The following is a 17,057-nucleotide window of genomic DNA, read 5'->3' on the forward strand; positions in this document are numbered from 1 at the left end:
CAGGTTTGTATAGACCCGTTAAGTTTGGACCGTAAATTTTATGATAAAATTTCCAAACCGAATTTTTTCATGATTCGTATCCAGGTCCAGTCTCCTGAAGGAAGCTTTATAGTCTTGTGCTGGTTGTAAAAAATAAAAAACTGAACGCAAGAAGTCCCGGTCATCGGCACGCTCACCGGGAAGGCAGTCCTGTGACTGATAGACACATTGAGCTGTGACTCTCTGTACTGGTCGGGACTTCATGTGTTTGGTCTTTTTTTCAAGCAACACAATCCTAAAAACTTGACTTCAGGAGACTGGGCCTGGGTACCAGTAAGTATAGCTTTGTTATAAAGCATGATAACAAAAAAAAAAGTAAATTGCAAAAATGTTTTATGTCATATCTCTGTCATATGGACCTTGTGTGCTGATTGCATCTTTTGTTCCACGCTAAAATATATCGCTACCAGCAAACAGTACTATTTTTAAATGGCTGCATGAACGATACAGGGATCTTCATACAGTCTGGCCGCTCGATCACTTGTGCCTTCCGAAGGTGCCGCAAATGAGTGCTGATTGACGCTCACTTGCATCCTTGCACAGCTCCCTATCAGTCCATGTAAAACGACCCTTAGTGCTGTCTAGTGTTTAGTTTAGTGTTTAGGGACGGATCTAGGGAAAGACAAGGGATAGCTAGCTAGGGGCAGTTTTTGTAGTTGCTCTATTTTCCTTCTTTAGTTACTCACTGCCATTATTATCTTTATGATCAAATCCTCCATTTATCAGCATTACTCGGTTCCCTTGATCCTAATCCAGAATTACATGGATCATAGAGCTTCAGGTTCTGGATTAATGACCAGTTAATGAATATGTGGATGTGAACTATTCCTGGTGCTGTGGAGACAGTAACTGTATATTTATTACGGATGCTAAACATAGGATATAGGTGTAAATGTAAAAGTCATTATCGGCCCGCAGGACAGATACATACGACTAGTCATCAATTCCTAAACTGGAAATAATGCTGGGCCAGCAATAATATAATGTCACTGCAATTTCTAGATGAAGCTTTGGTTTACTCATTGTTGGGGTTTTTCTTTCATCAGCATCTGACTAATACCAATGATTTCATAACAGGTAAAAGTAAAAAGCATAAAGATATCATATAAAGTGATGAGAGAGAAGAGAGGGGAAGATGAAAGACACATAAAGAAGGAACAATGATATGCAAATGAGATAACTTGAAAGCAAGGAAGGAAAAATAGCAGTCTTTTATGTGAGAAACTATGAAATCTTCTCAAATTACACATTAGTGCTAAAGAGTAAAGTCTCACCAAATGTAAAAAGCCCCTTACCCATATCTGTGGATACAGAGGCAGTATTATAGTAGTTATATTCCTGTATATAAGAGCAGTATTGTAGTAGTTATATTCTTGTATATAGCAGCAGTATTATAGTAGTTATATTCTTGTATATAAGAGCAGTATTACTGTAGTTATATTCTTGTATATAGCAGCAGTATTATAGTAGTTATATTCCTGTATGTAGGAGCAGTATTATAGTAGTTATATTCTAGTATTTAGGAGCAGTATTATAGTAGTTATATTTTTGTACATAGGAGCAGTATTATAGTAGTTATATTCCTGTATATAGGAGCAGTATTATTGTAGTTATATTCTTGTATATAGAGGGCAGTATGACGGTAGTTATTTTCTTGTAGATTGGAGCAGCATTATAGTAGTTATATTCTTGTATATAGGAGCAGTATTATAGTAGTTATATTCTTGTATATAGGAGCAGTATTATAGTCGATATATTCTTGTATATAGGAGCAGAATTATAGTAGTTATATTCTTTTATATAGAAGCAGTATTATAGTAGTTATATTCTTGCTTATAGAAGCAGTATGATGGTAGTTATTTTCTTGTAGATAGGAGCATATATATAGTATATATATAGTATATATATAGTAGTTATATATAGTAGTTATATTCTTGTATATAGAGAGCAGTAATAACGTAGTTATATTCTTGTATATAGGAGCAGTATTATAGTAGTTATATTCTTGTATATAGGAGCAGTATTATAGTAGTTATATTCTTGTATATAGGAGGCAGTATTATAGTAGTTATATTCTTGTATATAGGAGCAGTATTATAGTAGTTATATTCTTGTATATAAGAGGCAGTATTATAGTACTTATATTCTTGTATATAGGAGCAGTATTATAGTAGTTATTTTCTTGTATATAGGAGGCAGTATTATAGTAGTTATATTCTTGTATATAGGAGCAGTATTATAGTAGTTATATTCTTGTATATAGGAGCAGTATTATAGTAGTTATATTCTTGTATATAGGAGCAGTATTATAGTAGTTATATTCTTGTATATAGGAGGCAGTATTATAGTAGTTATATTCTTGTATATAGGAGCAGTATTATAGTAGTTATTTTCTTGTATATAGGAGGCAGTATTATAGTAGTTATATTCTTGTATATAGGAGCAGTATTATAGTAGTTATATTCTTGTATATAGGAGCAGTATTATAGTTGTTATATTCTTGTACATAGGGGCAGTATTATAGTAGTTATACTCTTGTATATAGGAGGCAGTATTATAGTAGTTATATTCTTGTATATAGGAGGCAGTATGATGGTAGTGGTAGTTATATTTTTGTATATAGGAGCAGTATGATAGTCGTTATATGAATAATTTAATGAACCATCGTAATAACAAATGACCTGTACATACACCGAATGATTAGTGAACAATTAACAAAAATTTTATGCTCAGCTGAAAAGATGCGATCAACATATGAACCAATTTTTGGCACTCGGTTGATCGTGGTCTGCATACACATGGAAAGATTATCGCTTAAATTCGATATAACAATTTTCCGCACAATAATCTTTAAGTGTAATTGGACCCTTACAGTAAGGCAACAGCCCAGGACCTACATTAGTGTTCTGACAGATTAGGATTAGGATTCAGAGAAGGGGACACTCTATGACATCTATGGTATCTCAGTAGGGACTGTAAAAAGGAGACAACTGATTTAACTTTCTGTCTATAGTCAAGGTGGTAGTTCTGATCAGTCTCACGCACCTGATCCTTGGAGGTTTTGTAGAGGGAGGATCAGCAAGTATATTATTGCCCCATATATACAATTACATGGATGTATTGAATGATAAAGGACCAGGTAGGTTTTTTTATCTTTACTCACTGTCATCATCCCATCTAGAAGTCCTGTTTCAGGCCTGGGTGGTGCTTGTAGACGTTCCATAGACCACTTGTCGATCACAGATGACACCTGAGGATTGTCAGTGTTAAGTAGGCGGAATCCAGTCATATTTACTCCACTGTATCTGTATGGCTCAAGGTCAAGAGCAAAGAGGTCCTGCAAGACAAGACATTACTTAAAGGGGCTCTCTGTTATGGACAATCCCATGACAATAAGCTATTTACAAACTGTACTACTTCTCATAGGACCGTTAGCAATAAGCACTGGTCTGTAGGGAGACTTTACAGCATGTGTTTAGTTTTCCTGCAGCACCCCCACAGGTTAAATTAAGCATTACACAGTGTTAATTATAACTAATGAACTGTCTTTTACTTTCCACTATGGCCAGAGGTCCCATCATGATGCAAATCATACATGAATCAAAAGGACATTTACACTTTACGCAAAAATTTAATTTGAAAGTAAAAATAATGACAGGTTAGAAGTATCTAACCTACTATGTTCTTATAGCTAATGTGACTGTTAGAATGGTGGTATTTTTTTCCCTGAATCCTAAGCAGTATTTTTTGGAAATTTGTAGTTTATCAAATATGCAAATGAAGCAGTCTGGAGCACTGGGGGCAGGGCCATCCCTCCTAATAAATATTGGTATGGCGCTCTGCATTGACGTCACTCTAGCGCTCATCACTGAGGAGTGCTGGAGAAATATTCATTAGGAGGGGCCGATCCCCAGTGCACCAAACTGAGGATCAAGGTAAATCCAGAATACAGTTCAAACTCCTCACCCTCACTCATAAAGCTCTCCACAACTCTGCCCCTTTATACATCTCCTCCCTCATCTCCACCTATTATCCTTCCCGTGCTCTGCATTCTGCTAATAACCTTACACTAACATCTTCCATAATGAAAACCTCCCACTCCGGCCTCAAAGACTTCTCTTTTGCTGCACCAGTTCTCTGGAACACCCTACCCAAAGACATCAGACTTATTTCCAACACCCACAGTTTCAAGCGTGCCCTGAAGACTCATCTCTACAGCCTCACTTCTGGTTATACTTGATAGGATACTCACAAGATACGCCATAAACATCTGATAGATGCAACCTCCCCCAATTCTGAGCTTGAAAAAAAAAGTCACAATTTCCATTTACTCATGGGAGTTATGTCAACCCACAAAAACGAGCCCTTGTACAGGTAATAAGGTTATGGCTTCAAAGGTGGGGATGACAAAAATAAGAAAAATTCTAGTTCTAATTCTAGTAAGGGGGTAAGTCTTGCTGCTCTCCTAAACAGGTAAAGACACAGGCACAGATTTTTTTTTTATACTTTGTAACATAGAAGAACAGGTTTCTGGTACTGATATTGTGCATTTGGGTGCACTCACCCTCCTTAGTGATATTTTTATTAGCCACAAATATCAATCTCAGAGCATAATTCCTCAGTCCCAGGCAAGAGATTTTACAGTGAATGGCGTCTAGAGAAGTTCCCTGCTTATGAATTATTGTCGTACAGCACTAGAGAGCTGGGATGGAGAAAGCTTTTCTTTAGGGAGTATTGAGACTCACCTGTACCTGACAGTCATGTCAAACTAGCTATGAAAAGAAAAAAATCCTTCTGATCTGATCCTGCTTTGATATTTTCGGAAATATCATGAGACTTTTGTGAGATGGGGAGAACGTCTGAATGAGCTGGCAAATCTCTTAGATCTCGCATACTCACCTCTACCTGTTCCAGCCCTTTCCCTCCACTCACAGGCACTGAGGTTACAACCATTACTATGCCTGGACATGAAGGGAAGATCAAGAACAGGAGAGGTAAGTACAGAGGTTTAAACAGGGATAGCTGAGGGAGTGGTGTAGAGTCTGTAAAAATGGGAGGTCTGGTTTGGGTTCTATTAACAGGGAGGGGGTAATGTCTGGGCTCTGTTAACAGTGGGTTCACGTTTGGGGTCTTTAAACAGTAAGTAAGTGATGGTGCTCCTTATACATGAAGGTCTATATGTAGGGCAATGTAGTTTGAGGTCCATACAGAGTGTCTGGGCCTGTACACAGATTGGTATAGTCTGAGATCTGTATGTAGTAGGATCTGGCCTGAGTCTGTACACAGAGAAGGTCAGGGTTTATATACAGGGGGATCTTGTCTATGGTCTATACAGGGTGTCTGGCCTAAACCCATGTACAGTTAGGTGAAAACTGATCTCGGCTCGGTTTACTGGGAATCTGGTCTGTAAACAGTTATGGGAAGGTATGGTATGAGGTTGCTATACTGGGGGTCTAGTCTAGGGTTTGTTTACAGTGGATCTGGTCTTCGGTACACAGGTGGATTTGTACTGTATACAGTGGCTTCGGGTCTGGGGTCTATACATGATCTGTATATGCAGGATTATCTTATTAAGTGCATGTATAAAGGACTGGGGTGCATTCTATGGGGGAGATTTATTGCATGTAAACATTATTTTTGTTGCCCATGGTAGCCAAAGACAGCGCAATATGATAAATGAAAGCTCAGCTGTGATTGGCTGCAATAAAGGGGATTTTAAAATATGATAATAAATCTCCCTTAAACCTTTATTTAGGGGGTCTCTTATGTAGTCTGATTTCATTTTGGGGGTGTTTAAAATTTTACCCTAATTGTGATCTATATGCTGTAGATTAGGGTCATCTCCTATATACAGTGGTACCTTGGTTTAAAAGTAACTTGGTTTAAGAGCGTTTTGGTTTAAGAGCTCACAGTTTTTCAAAATTGTGACTTGGTTTAAGAGCATTGCTTTGGTGTAAGAGCTCCGAGAACTGGGTGGGAGCGCGAGTGGGGAGGGGCATAGTCTGCATAGCGGGGTCTACAGCACTGTACTCTGACCCAGGAAGTCTCCCTCACCTTCCAAATCACAGCAGATATATTTCAGGCTGGGGCTCACATCAGGGGACAGGACTATGGGGGGGGGGTAATCTCTCCATAGCTGTAACCCCTCTCTCCCCGGACACAGCGCTGCATGTATGTGCCCACATCTGCCCTGTTCCTTCCTTCATGCCCCCTGCAGTCTCTGTCATCCCTTGTGTTCCCCATCCTCTCCATTTCTGTACAGTAACTTATAATATAACATATTCTGCGGTTTCTGAATCTTGTTTCATTTGTTTTCCATGTTATTCAGAATAATAAATTATTATTTTTGGGTTGTGGAACCAAATGTCTGCATTTCTATGATTTCTTATGGAAAATTTTGCTTTGGTATAGGAGTGGATTTGGATTACAAGCTCGTACAAATTATGCTCGTAATCCAAGGCACCAGTGTAAAAGGGTTAAACAGGATTGAATAACCTCACTATTTTCTTCTAAAAACACTTCCACCCCTCTCCATAGATTTGATACTATAGTTCAGTCCTGATTAATTCAAAGGACTTGTACTACCAAGCACAACCTATGTAGAGGTGGGGCGCTGTTTTCAGAACATATCAAGCATATTTTTCAAATCTTAATTACAGATAGAAATGCGTAATTTATTTTAATATTAAAATCCCTAATACTGTGAAAGTTTTCTTGCAGCAAAGATCAGGATTTATTTTCGCTGTGAAAGGAACAGTGCAGAATAGGCGGCTATTAATACATTGCAGCGGCTCAAAGTTATTCCCTGAACTCTGGGATAAGAAAATGAATTGAATTAAGGCTCCCTGCTATAATCCCACGGGGGACTTCCCTCCATGCGCCGGCTCCTTTACTTTCTGCTGTGCAGAAACTTACACAGAATGCAATATAATCCCGAACAAAAAAATAATGGAAAGAATAGTCCAATAATTACTGAGTCATAGAGAGTCATAGCCAGTTATTAAATCATGATTAATGACTGGGAGCCCAAAGGAAAAATTCACACCTAATATAATCAAATGTTACTCTGAGCTGGTAGTTAAATAGAAGGTCATTATATTAATCTTCCATAATATAAGTAATTCAGTACTTGGCTCCTGATGGTAACCTGTGACTGCAGGAGGCGCTGCTCCTTTAAGAAATACAGGTAACAGAATTTTGGTCCGATAACTATCATTTAGTAGTGCCTATAAGCATCTTTAATTATGGTGGTTAGGGATGAGCGAACCCAAGTGTGCGGCATCTGATTAACGGTGGCTGAAAAAGTGGCATGCAAGCCTAAGGAGTCCTGAAAAACATGGATACAACCTGTGGGGGAGATTTATCAAACATGGGGTAAAGTGAAACTGGCTCAGTTGTCCCTAGCAACCAATCAGATTCCACCTTTATTTTCCAAAGAGTCTGTGAGGAATGAAAGGTGGAATCTGATTGGTTGCTAGGGGCAACTGAGCCAGTTTTACTTTACACCATGTTTGATAAATTTCCCTCCTATGGCTGTATCTATCCATGCTTTCCAGGCAGCCTCATATCTAGTAGTGTTCTTAATAGTATAGCTAAAACTATCTGGAACCCCCCTCCCCACGCCTAGGTGCCTACTGCTGTGTCTCCAAAAATAAGTCCTACCCTAAAAATAAGCCCAAGCTTTGCAGCGTTTTTGGCGCAGGCTTGAATTATAAGCCCTACTATAAAAATAGGCCCTAGTTACAGTCAGCATCTCCAGTGCTAGGTTATGTGACATGACAAAGAATAAGGGCCCTATTTCACAGGACGATTATCGTTCAGATTACCGATAAACGATATTCGTTCGTTTGAATAGCAGTTAATGATTAACAACCGAACAAGATATCGTTGATCGTTTCGTAAGACCTAGACCTATTTTTATCGTTACTCATTCGCAAATCATTTGCATTAAATAACACGTCGTTCGGTCTTTCGCAGTAGTGACGAACGCAATAGCGACGACAGGATAACAGCAAGAACGATCATAAGTAACGATTATCTTTCCATGTAAATGGGTGAATGATTTCAGGTCTTTCGCAATAGCGGTGGTTTGGATTGTTTATCGTTAACGATTATGCAAACGATAATCGTCCCATGGAATAGGGCCCTAAGTTTACCATAGCTCCCAACCACCTTGGACAAGTGCCTTGCTACCTCCTGTCACAGCAGGGCAAAAACCATTTCTGAGTCCCAGTACAGAGTTCTGCCTTCTTCCTCCCAGATCAACAGATCCGGACGAATCTAGGAGTCTGCAAATAGACTCGCTGTAACTGGTATACTGTGTTGGTAAAGGTACATTGCTTGTACTTCATGGAGTACAAGAAAATAATTGAGCATAATGCGTGATTGTTGTTCATGGAAAAAAAATAAGACCTTCCAAAAAATAAGCCCTAGCACCCTTTTCAGAGAAAAAAAAAATACAGTAAGACCTTGTCTTATTTTCAGAGAAACACAGTACCGTCTTTCAATTGAACCCTCCCCCTTTTAGAAGGACAGCCTCTCTGCCCCTGTTGGTAAGAATATCTTGATAGAATTTTGTCCCCCCCTTTTTTTGTAAAGAAACTTTATCATAGATTGTACATTATTACTTAGGCAATTTTCCCAAACTCCCCCCCCCTCAAAACAGCTTAAAAAACACATAAAAAATAGAAAATGTAATTTTTATATTTTCTTTAGGTTTTATTTATTTATTTTTTATTAGATTTTTTTGTCTAATTCTCAATTCTTTATAACAGAGTGTCTGTTTATAGTCTTTTCCTGGCTTTGGCTTCAAATCTTTGGCAGATAATCTGTCAGATAATCTTCCTGTGTAAATGGACCCTTAGGCCTTACTTGTTTCACTATTCAATTAAATAAAACTTGATAGGATCTGTTTTTGAGCGGTAAAAACCCCACAATTTAAAAGCCCAAAAATGCAAAAAATACATTGTATTAAAACAGGGTCAGACTGAAAAAATGGAGGCTATGTTCCCACTCAGATTTTTGTTTTTACCCAAAGAATGATGGTGGCTGAGACCCAGTGCTGGATAGTATATTACATGAATGGATCAGATTGGTTAGAGATGCAGGTTTGGCGTTCAACTTTTTGTATTTTCATCCGTGATTTTTATAATGTTTTATTTCTTTAGTTACAAAAATCTCACGAAATGTTCTTCCTGCCATTTGGTTGTTTTGTTCCACAGGATATCTTTTTGTGTATTCACGGCAGGTCATCCTTCATAATCAACCTCTATGTCCAAAAGCCACGAGATGTCACATAAAACGATCAAAACAGCCAAGACACAGAACAACAAGTTTACTTTTTACTCCTCATGACGCCTTCGTTTGCGGCCAAAGCTAAAGGATTTATAAAGTAAACGGTGTCTCTGACTGTCATGATTATTTTTATGGGCTTTTATTACAGCCGAAAGATGTAGACTCCCCGTGGTTCGAATGTTAAAGTGTCTTAAAGTGACTTAATATGTCAAAACTTTTGATGGGTTGGGATCTGGGTGTTCAGACCCGCACCGATCAACACTTTTCTCCCCATCTTACAGCAAAAATGTAGTAAGTCTTTGGAGCCGTTGATCATGATAGAATCCTTCTGTTAAATTTCAGGACTCTCTTATGTCGAAGGGCCATATGTACACTGAGGATATTATTATTATTATTATTATTATTATTTATTTATAGAGCGCCCTTAATTCCAGAGCGCTATACAATAGATAGGGGTAACGAGCAGAAACAACACAAGATCAAAACACATTACGTGAAGGCAAATGGCAGACTGGTAAATAGGGAAGAGGACCCGACCCGCGAGAACTAATAATCTATAAGGTACGGGGAGAGAAACAGGAGGTAAAGTGCAGCCAGTCAAGTATGATGCAGATTTATTATTGGTTGTCTTGGTTATCCCAAGATCAGAAGTTTACCGCATCAAGGTAAAGAGTGGAGCCCATTTAGATCATGTCCACTGGAATCACAGCAGCTAGATCCTCATGATTTGCCAGTCTAGCAGAAATAACCCATATAAAGGACTCAACAAGGCAAAAACAACACACTTGGAAGCTGATTTACTATTCCAAATGCTCCAAAATTCTGGATTGATTTTCACCCAGAAACCCAAACCAGTCTTTTTTTTGACAATTATTTGTTTAAGATGCTTTTTAAGCTTTCCTTGAGAAGGAAGCGTGGCCTAGCAATAAGAAGGTATGGCTTGTCAAAAAGGGGGCGTTACTTGTGATTAACACTGAACGCTAACATCTTTGACGTAAAGTACGGTATTTTCCTGCATATAAGACTACTTTTTAACACAGGAAAATCATCTCAAAAGTAAGGGGTCGTCTTACACGCCGGGTGTCGTTTTTATAGGGTGGTGCTGAAAAACTTTGGAACCAGACTGGAGTCTCTACGGTCCCCGCATACGTGGGAAGAGCTCGAAAACGGGTGCATCCCCGCTGTATGCTGCGACTGAATGAAGGGAAGAGCAAGCTGTAAGCGTCCGGGGTATGAAAAAAAGAGATACGGTAGAGTGGCACTGTGCCCAGAAAAACACACCTCTTTCACCCGTCTGGCTCACCCTTGTACCCTACCGGTATTGCTGTACCTCCTTCTCTGCCTCTCAGATATCGCTGCTGTCTGATGTTTTTCATTAATTTGGTGTGTGTTGGAAGAGGGGTGGTCTCATACGGCGAGTATATGCCAAACTCTCTATTTTAACTGGAAAAGCTTGGGGTCATGTTATACGCCGGAAAATACAATATGGTAAGCCAACTACTTTAGTGATATAAGGGTCTAAATATACTTTACACCTCCACAAAACCTAAAAATTTAAAGGGGTACTCCAGAAATATTTTTTTTTAATCAACTGGTGTCAGAAAGTTATACAGATTTATAAATAACAGTGGTACAGTACCTCTGTTTTTGAACTAGGTTCTGGAAAGCAAATTGATAACTGAGCATTTTGAGAACCACAAAATCCGCTGAGATTCCCAGTACTGTAATTTTGTATGAGTTTACTTGCATTGGAATTTTTATTCCACTGCAAGTATGTAAACCCCATCCCCCTTATCCTGCCGCAGCCACTGATTGGCTAACCGGGACATCAGGGAGCCGGGAGCCACAGAGGCATGCCGGAGTGTGGGCCGGTAAAATATCCACCAGTTTACATACTAGTACGTGAAAAATCTGTGAAATCTGCTGCATTTCCGGTATGTGTGAACCCACCCTAAATGTGTTTAATTGGTTCTAGCACCCACCAATAATTAGCAATAGTTAACTACATTACTCAATTATAGCATTAGAAAGCACTCCAGCAATCCTATACTGTACAGTACTGTATGGTAGGACTCACCGATGCTAAACTCACTAATGATCCATTCCTGGAAAGATTGCACTTTAACAACATTTTTGGGGGGTTGGAAGACACTACAGGGGTACAGGAGGAGGGGGCAGACAAGTGGCGCATGGAAATGTACAACACTGTTGATGAGTGAACTTGCCAGAAGTCCAAAAGTTTGGCAAATTTACTCATCAATAGCTTGAGAAAACAGGTGTTTGGACACCAAGCAAAATTTGAGTTTGGAACGTAACTTCCTGGTAAATTTTAATTTAAATACTGAACAGTTCGAACTTGGAAGTACCATTATAATTTTATTTAAAAGTCTCAATTCTTTTAGCACTTATCAGCTGCTGTATGTCCTGCAGGAAGAGGTGTATTCTTTCTCATCTGACATAGTGCTCTCTGTCCTTGTCAACAACTTTCCACAGAAGCAGAGGTTTTCCATGGAGATTTGCTGCTGCTCTGGACAGTTCCTGTTACAGACAGATGTGGCAGCAGAGAGCACTGTGTCAGACTGGAAAGAATACACCCCTTCCTGCAGGACATACATCAACTGATAAGTACTGGACGACTTGAAATAGATATAATTTATAAATCTATATAACTTTCTGACACCAGTATTTAACCCCTTTAAATAGATCTGCCCCACTATACTTTAAGTAGTGCAAGTGCTGGAGTGTTATATTGTACATTGAATACTTTGTAACTGTAATTGTAAGTCATATTGTATTTACAGATGAAACTGTGAAGACATTGTAAATGTGTTTTTTTATTTTAGGCATAGCGTCTTACCATTGTTGTAAAAAAGTAATGGTAATATTCAGTCATCATTCCCATGGAGAGGATCTGCCAAGAAAGAAAACAGTCATTGAGGATATATAATCAATTGTTCAGAACAGAGCATCGCTAGAAAGATTTCCTCTAGTCTATTCTAAACATAAAATATTGCATAAAGAGGTTTTTCTAGTGTAAATATATATATATATATATATATATATATATATATATATATATATATATATATATCTCCTTTATGTGGTTTCACAAAGCACCAATTGATTTAAAGAAGATTTATCTATGGGATGTAAGCAGCATAAAAATATCTACATATAAATAATTTAAAAAGTAAACAAAATATAATAAAATGTTTACATGCTACATGGCATATAGGTCATATCCAGATAAGGCACCATTTATTTCAAGTTTTTTCAAATGTTTTCAAATGACAAGCCATACAGTGGGCTACTTTGCCCTCTCCCAGAAGGGAGCACTTCAGAAACTACAATGACATCCCTGACCATATAGGAATAGTAACCATACAGTATATGTACATTCTATGTATGGTAACCGATCATATATAGAAAGTTACAATATTGGAGTTTCACCAGGTGTCAGTCTTCCTTTTCTCTACCAGAGCTCTATCCAGAGCAGAAGTACAGCTGACAGCCCCCTGACATTAGGTGGTTGCGGCACTACTGCTCTGGATGGGGCTTAGAAGGAGGAGGTCTTTGCATTAAACAGTGGAGTAACTAAGGAGAAGATGAAGGAAGTCCCTGGATTTCTGCCTAGACTGGAGTCTCCCAAGGTGCTTCCAGTTAAACGGATAGCTCTGATACATGCCATACATTGGCAACTCTTGACCATACGCTAATATATCAATTTAAAGGCACGACATAGCAAAAACTTCTATGACATTCATTTGTGGTATACTATTGTATTCCAGCCAGATAGAGGCCAGAAGGACACTCGTTCAGCCTCTGTCCGACATGGACTTTTCACAATATACACATTAGTGGCAAAACACGGCCTGAGATGCTACTGCCCCTGGCACCTTTCCATAATCCCGGTGGCATACAATGTCAGAATACGAGATCTTGTATGTTATATACAGCGCTGTATACAGCTCATATACAGTAGTCACCAATACATCTATCTGTCTATGACTACAGAATAAATGAGAATACAAAGCAGCATGTTGCTATGTATTTAATCGCTATGTGATTACAGAAATTTGGCTTTACAAGTAGAGTTATGATTTGAGCTCCCTGCGGCTCTTGTGCTGCCCATGAATAAGAATTTATTAGGGATCTGCTGTTTACGCAGCTCCTGAATATTAATGCTCATCCTTCCCATTATGTGCTGGTCAGGCTCCATGTAGATCTGCATTGTGCTTTTCATCGTGAGCTGAAAACTACAACTACTTAAGAGATGTGACAGATACCACCCTGACAGACCCCCGCTGATTTACCATGGGGGACGTGAGATTCCATTGTGGCATCTACAATGTTGATGGGACATATAGCACTGCACACCCAACATTCATTCCAGAAAAACAGAAGCCTCAAACACAGCAACAAAAAATAAAAAAACACCAAAAATATATTAATTTGTGGGTCCCTGTCACGTCCTCTTACTGCTCCCTGCATGGCTTTCCCCCAGCTCTCCATTAGAGCTCACCCACCCTGCCTACTCCTCTCCCACAGCACTCCTCCTATCTTCCTGACCAGCGCTGCTACAGAACAGTGCATCACACAGTCTTCAATGCCTGCTGCATTTAATCCATGTCTGGTACTTTGCATGTGGCATTGTTCAGCACAAAGGAGCATAATATAACACAGCTCATTCTTTTCTAAATATGCAACTATATGATAGGAAACAACATCACTCAGGAGGTGGCCTAAACTCAGAGAAAAAAGACAAGATTAAGCCAACCCTCCTGAGACAGAGGATGTAGTGTTGTTTCAGGAGGAAAGAAGGAGCTGGGGAGCTGCTGAGACAACACCACACTGAAAATAAAAGGACTACACAACTTCCTGCCAGGGGTGAATCACACATATTGAATCCAGAACTAATGATAAGGGTGTGTTTACACAAAGAGATTTATCTGACAGATTTTTGAAGCCAAAGCCAGGCACAGACTATAAATATAGAACAGGTCATAAAGGAAAGACTAAGATATATCCACTTTTCAATCCAATCCATCTCTCTGTGTTAAAGCACCCTAAGATTATATTTCTGAGTTATATATCTTAATGTGATTTTTAAAACTATTTTCTGATATCAGAATGCCCCTTTAATTATTACAACTTAGTTGCAGGGTAGCTTCCTCCAATAGGTGGCATTAGAGACCTTTTTTCTCTTCTAAAGGAGAGGTGATTATTAGAGATGAGCGAATTTGCTGAAAGTTTGGATTTGCAAAAACCCTAATAATCTGCATTTGAATCCTGCTGCCTGGACAAGGTGGATGCAGCATGAGGACTGCCTGGAAAACATGGAATAAGAACCCCCCAAGAGCTTGATGAACTCCAACATTCCTATGGGAAATTACAAAAATGGCAGTACCCAATATGTGAAGGAAACCATAGCAAAAACAAAAGAAAAGGGACATTTTCCACTAAAAGGATTGCCACTAAAGGAGAGTAACCTTGCAATATGGTGGCAGCAAAAGTCCCTACACCTCTACAGAGTGCATGAGGCCAAATACAATTCCTAGGTCAGAGGACAAACAAAGTTGGGGCATAAGGAGGCCTGGTGCTGTATGTAAATGATACCAAGTAGTCCTTCTCCTAGAAGGAAGCTTACTCTATGGTGCCACCTACTAGAGGTAGAATTCCTGTAAGTCAGGGCCCTTGGATCCTCAAGCTGTCACAAAACTACAATTTCCTGCCCTGCTGTAAGTCAATAACTTACTGATTGGTACAGATTTTACCTCTAGCCATGGCCCATGCTATCCATTGTTCTTTTTCTGCGCAGTGCAGCTCTACAGTCCCAACTTGGTGCCAAGCAAAGCATTTAGACTTAACACAATTCAACATTTAGGGTTTGGTTTTTCAATGTCAATAAAAATGGTCACAGAAGTCAAGTAGAAAAAGATGATACATAAAGTATTTTTAAAAAGTTTCATGTGTCTTGATGGACATGTGTCTTTTTTCAACCGTATTAACTATGTAACTATGTAAGTCGGTAAACTTGTTTACATACTGAAAAAGCAGAAAATCCCTATAGGGCCCATTCCAGACGTCTGCATTACAACTGGAAGACTCAGACCTTGTGAGTTACTTATATCAACAGAGGGCACCATAGCATCACAAAGGTTAATGGCTACAGCTTTCCCCAACCCATTCTGTGGCCCCAGATTGGCTGCTGTCAATTACCCTTTGTGCCCACCAATCACAATGGGATATAGGAACTGGGTCCCAATGTTGTAGACTGACTGTACAAGATGTTCACTTCTGTTCTGCTGCATTTCTGTAACAGGAAAAAAGATCAGAAAAGAAAATCTCCTTCTTATCTGAATCATTGGACAGGACGGAGTTAAACAATCCTTTAATAAGAGAATTAACGTGAAAACTATTCAGCTCGGCAAATTATAGCAATGGTTTTGTTCATTTAATTAAAGTGGCGGCAATGCCACGTTAGCGCCTGTCAAAATAATTCTAGATAGGGAAGGGATATCCTTTGAAATCACCGAGAGGGAAGAATACACATTCTGATGAATCCCTCATTTGATAATAGAAGGTCTGGGAGATGACTCCTGCGGAAGAACAAAAAACAAAAAATGAACCCATGGGAGATAGAAATAAGAAATGTTTTCCTCCTCCTCATTCACTTACAATGAACATTGCTTAAAATAGCTAGGGATGTAACCGGTGCCCCCTCCTCCCCGCCAGCGATAGATGCTCAGGATGAAATGTGGCTTTTGTTTGGAAATGGCACATTGGTTTTCAATTAAGATTTTGAAGTAAATGGAGAAAACTAGAACTTGGAAAATGGAACATATTATAGAACAAGCCTTTATGGTGTGTTATAGAGATGTGGGCTCTGGCCATTGCCACATTTGGGGTTCAAATCATAAGGCCTTGCACTAGGGCCAAGGCTACACATTGTGTTATGTGACCAAGCTATTTGTACGACTTAGGGCCCTATTCCACCGGACAATTATTGTTCAGATTATTGTTAAATCGTTCGAATCTAAACGATAATCGTTCGGTTGAAATGCAGTTAACGATTAACGACCGAACGAGAAATCGTTGATTGCTTTATAAGACCTGGACCTATTTTTATCGTTGCTCGTTCGCAAAATGTTCGCAAATCATTTGCATTGAATAAGACATTGTTCGGCCGTTCGCAATAGATACGAACGCAATAGCGAAGAAATAGCGAAGAAAAAACGATCGCAATTACGATCATAAGTAACAACTATCGTTCCATGGAAATAAGTGAACGTTTTCAGGTCTTTCGCAATAGCGGTCGTTTGAGATCGTTAATCGTTAACGATTATGCGAACGAATAGGGCCCTTAGGGTATGTTCACACCGAGCAAAATCGGAGGAATTCTGTGGCGGAGAGCATCCCACAGTCTCTCCATGGGAGGGCTCGAATGCCACCGCTCTCCATGCAAAGAATTAACATGTCAATTCTTCACGTGGGGAGTGGTGGCGTGCAAGCCCTCCCATAGAAAGGCTGTGGCACACTGAGGTAGGCGGGAATTCTGACAATTTTGCTCATTGTGAACATACCACATCATAACTAGAGTTAATCGAACAGCGCTGATGTTCAGGTTTGTACAAACTCGAACCACCAGAACTCCCGCAGTCTTCCCGTTCCGTGGGGAAGGTGAAGACAGCCCGAGTCCCGTCTGGAAAAGAGGAACGCAACCT

General features: G+C 39.3%; 1 protein-coding gene across 1 annotated transcript in view; it reads right to left on the minus strand.

The window, feature by feature from the left end:
- GRIK1 (glutamate ionotropic receptor kainate type subunit 1) overlaps positions 1 to 17,057 on the minus strand; it is a 264,135-nt gene that overhangs the window by 89,792 nt on the left and 157,286 nt on the right. Inside the window, exons 5-6 of the mRNA XM_069946178.1 lie at positions 12,191 to 12,244; positions 3,203 to 3,376 (exon numbers count right to left, since the gene is read on the minus strand). Of these exons, the coding sequence (XP_069802279.1) occupies positions 3,203 to 3,376; positions 12,191 to 12,244 (228 nt within the window). The remainder of the gene's footprint in view (positions 1 to 3,202; positions 3,377 to 12,190; positions 12,245 to 17,057) is intronic.

Source organism: Dendropsophus ebraccatus, chromosome 11 (genome assembly GCF_027789765.1).
Source record: "Dendropsophus ebraccatus isolate aDenEbr1 chromosome 11, aDenEbr1.pat, whole genome shotgun sequence".
NCBI lineage: Eukaryota > Metazoa > Chordata > Amphibia > Anura > Hylidae > Dendropsophus > Dendropsophus ebraccatus.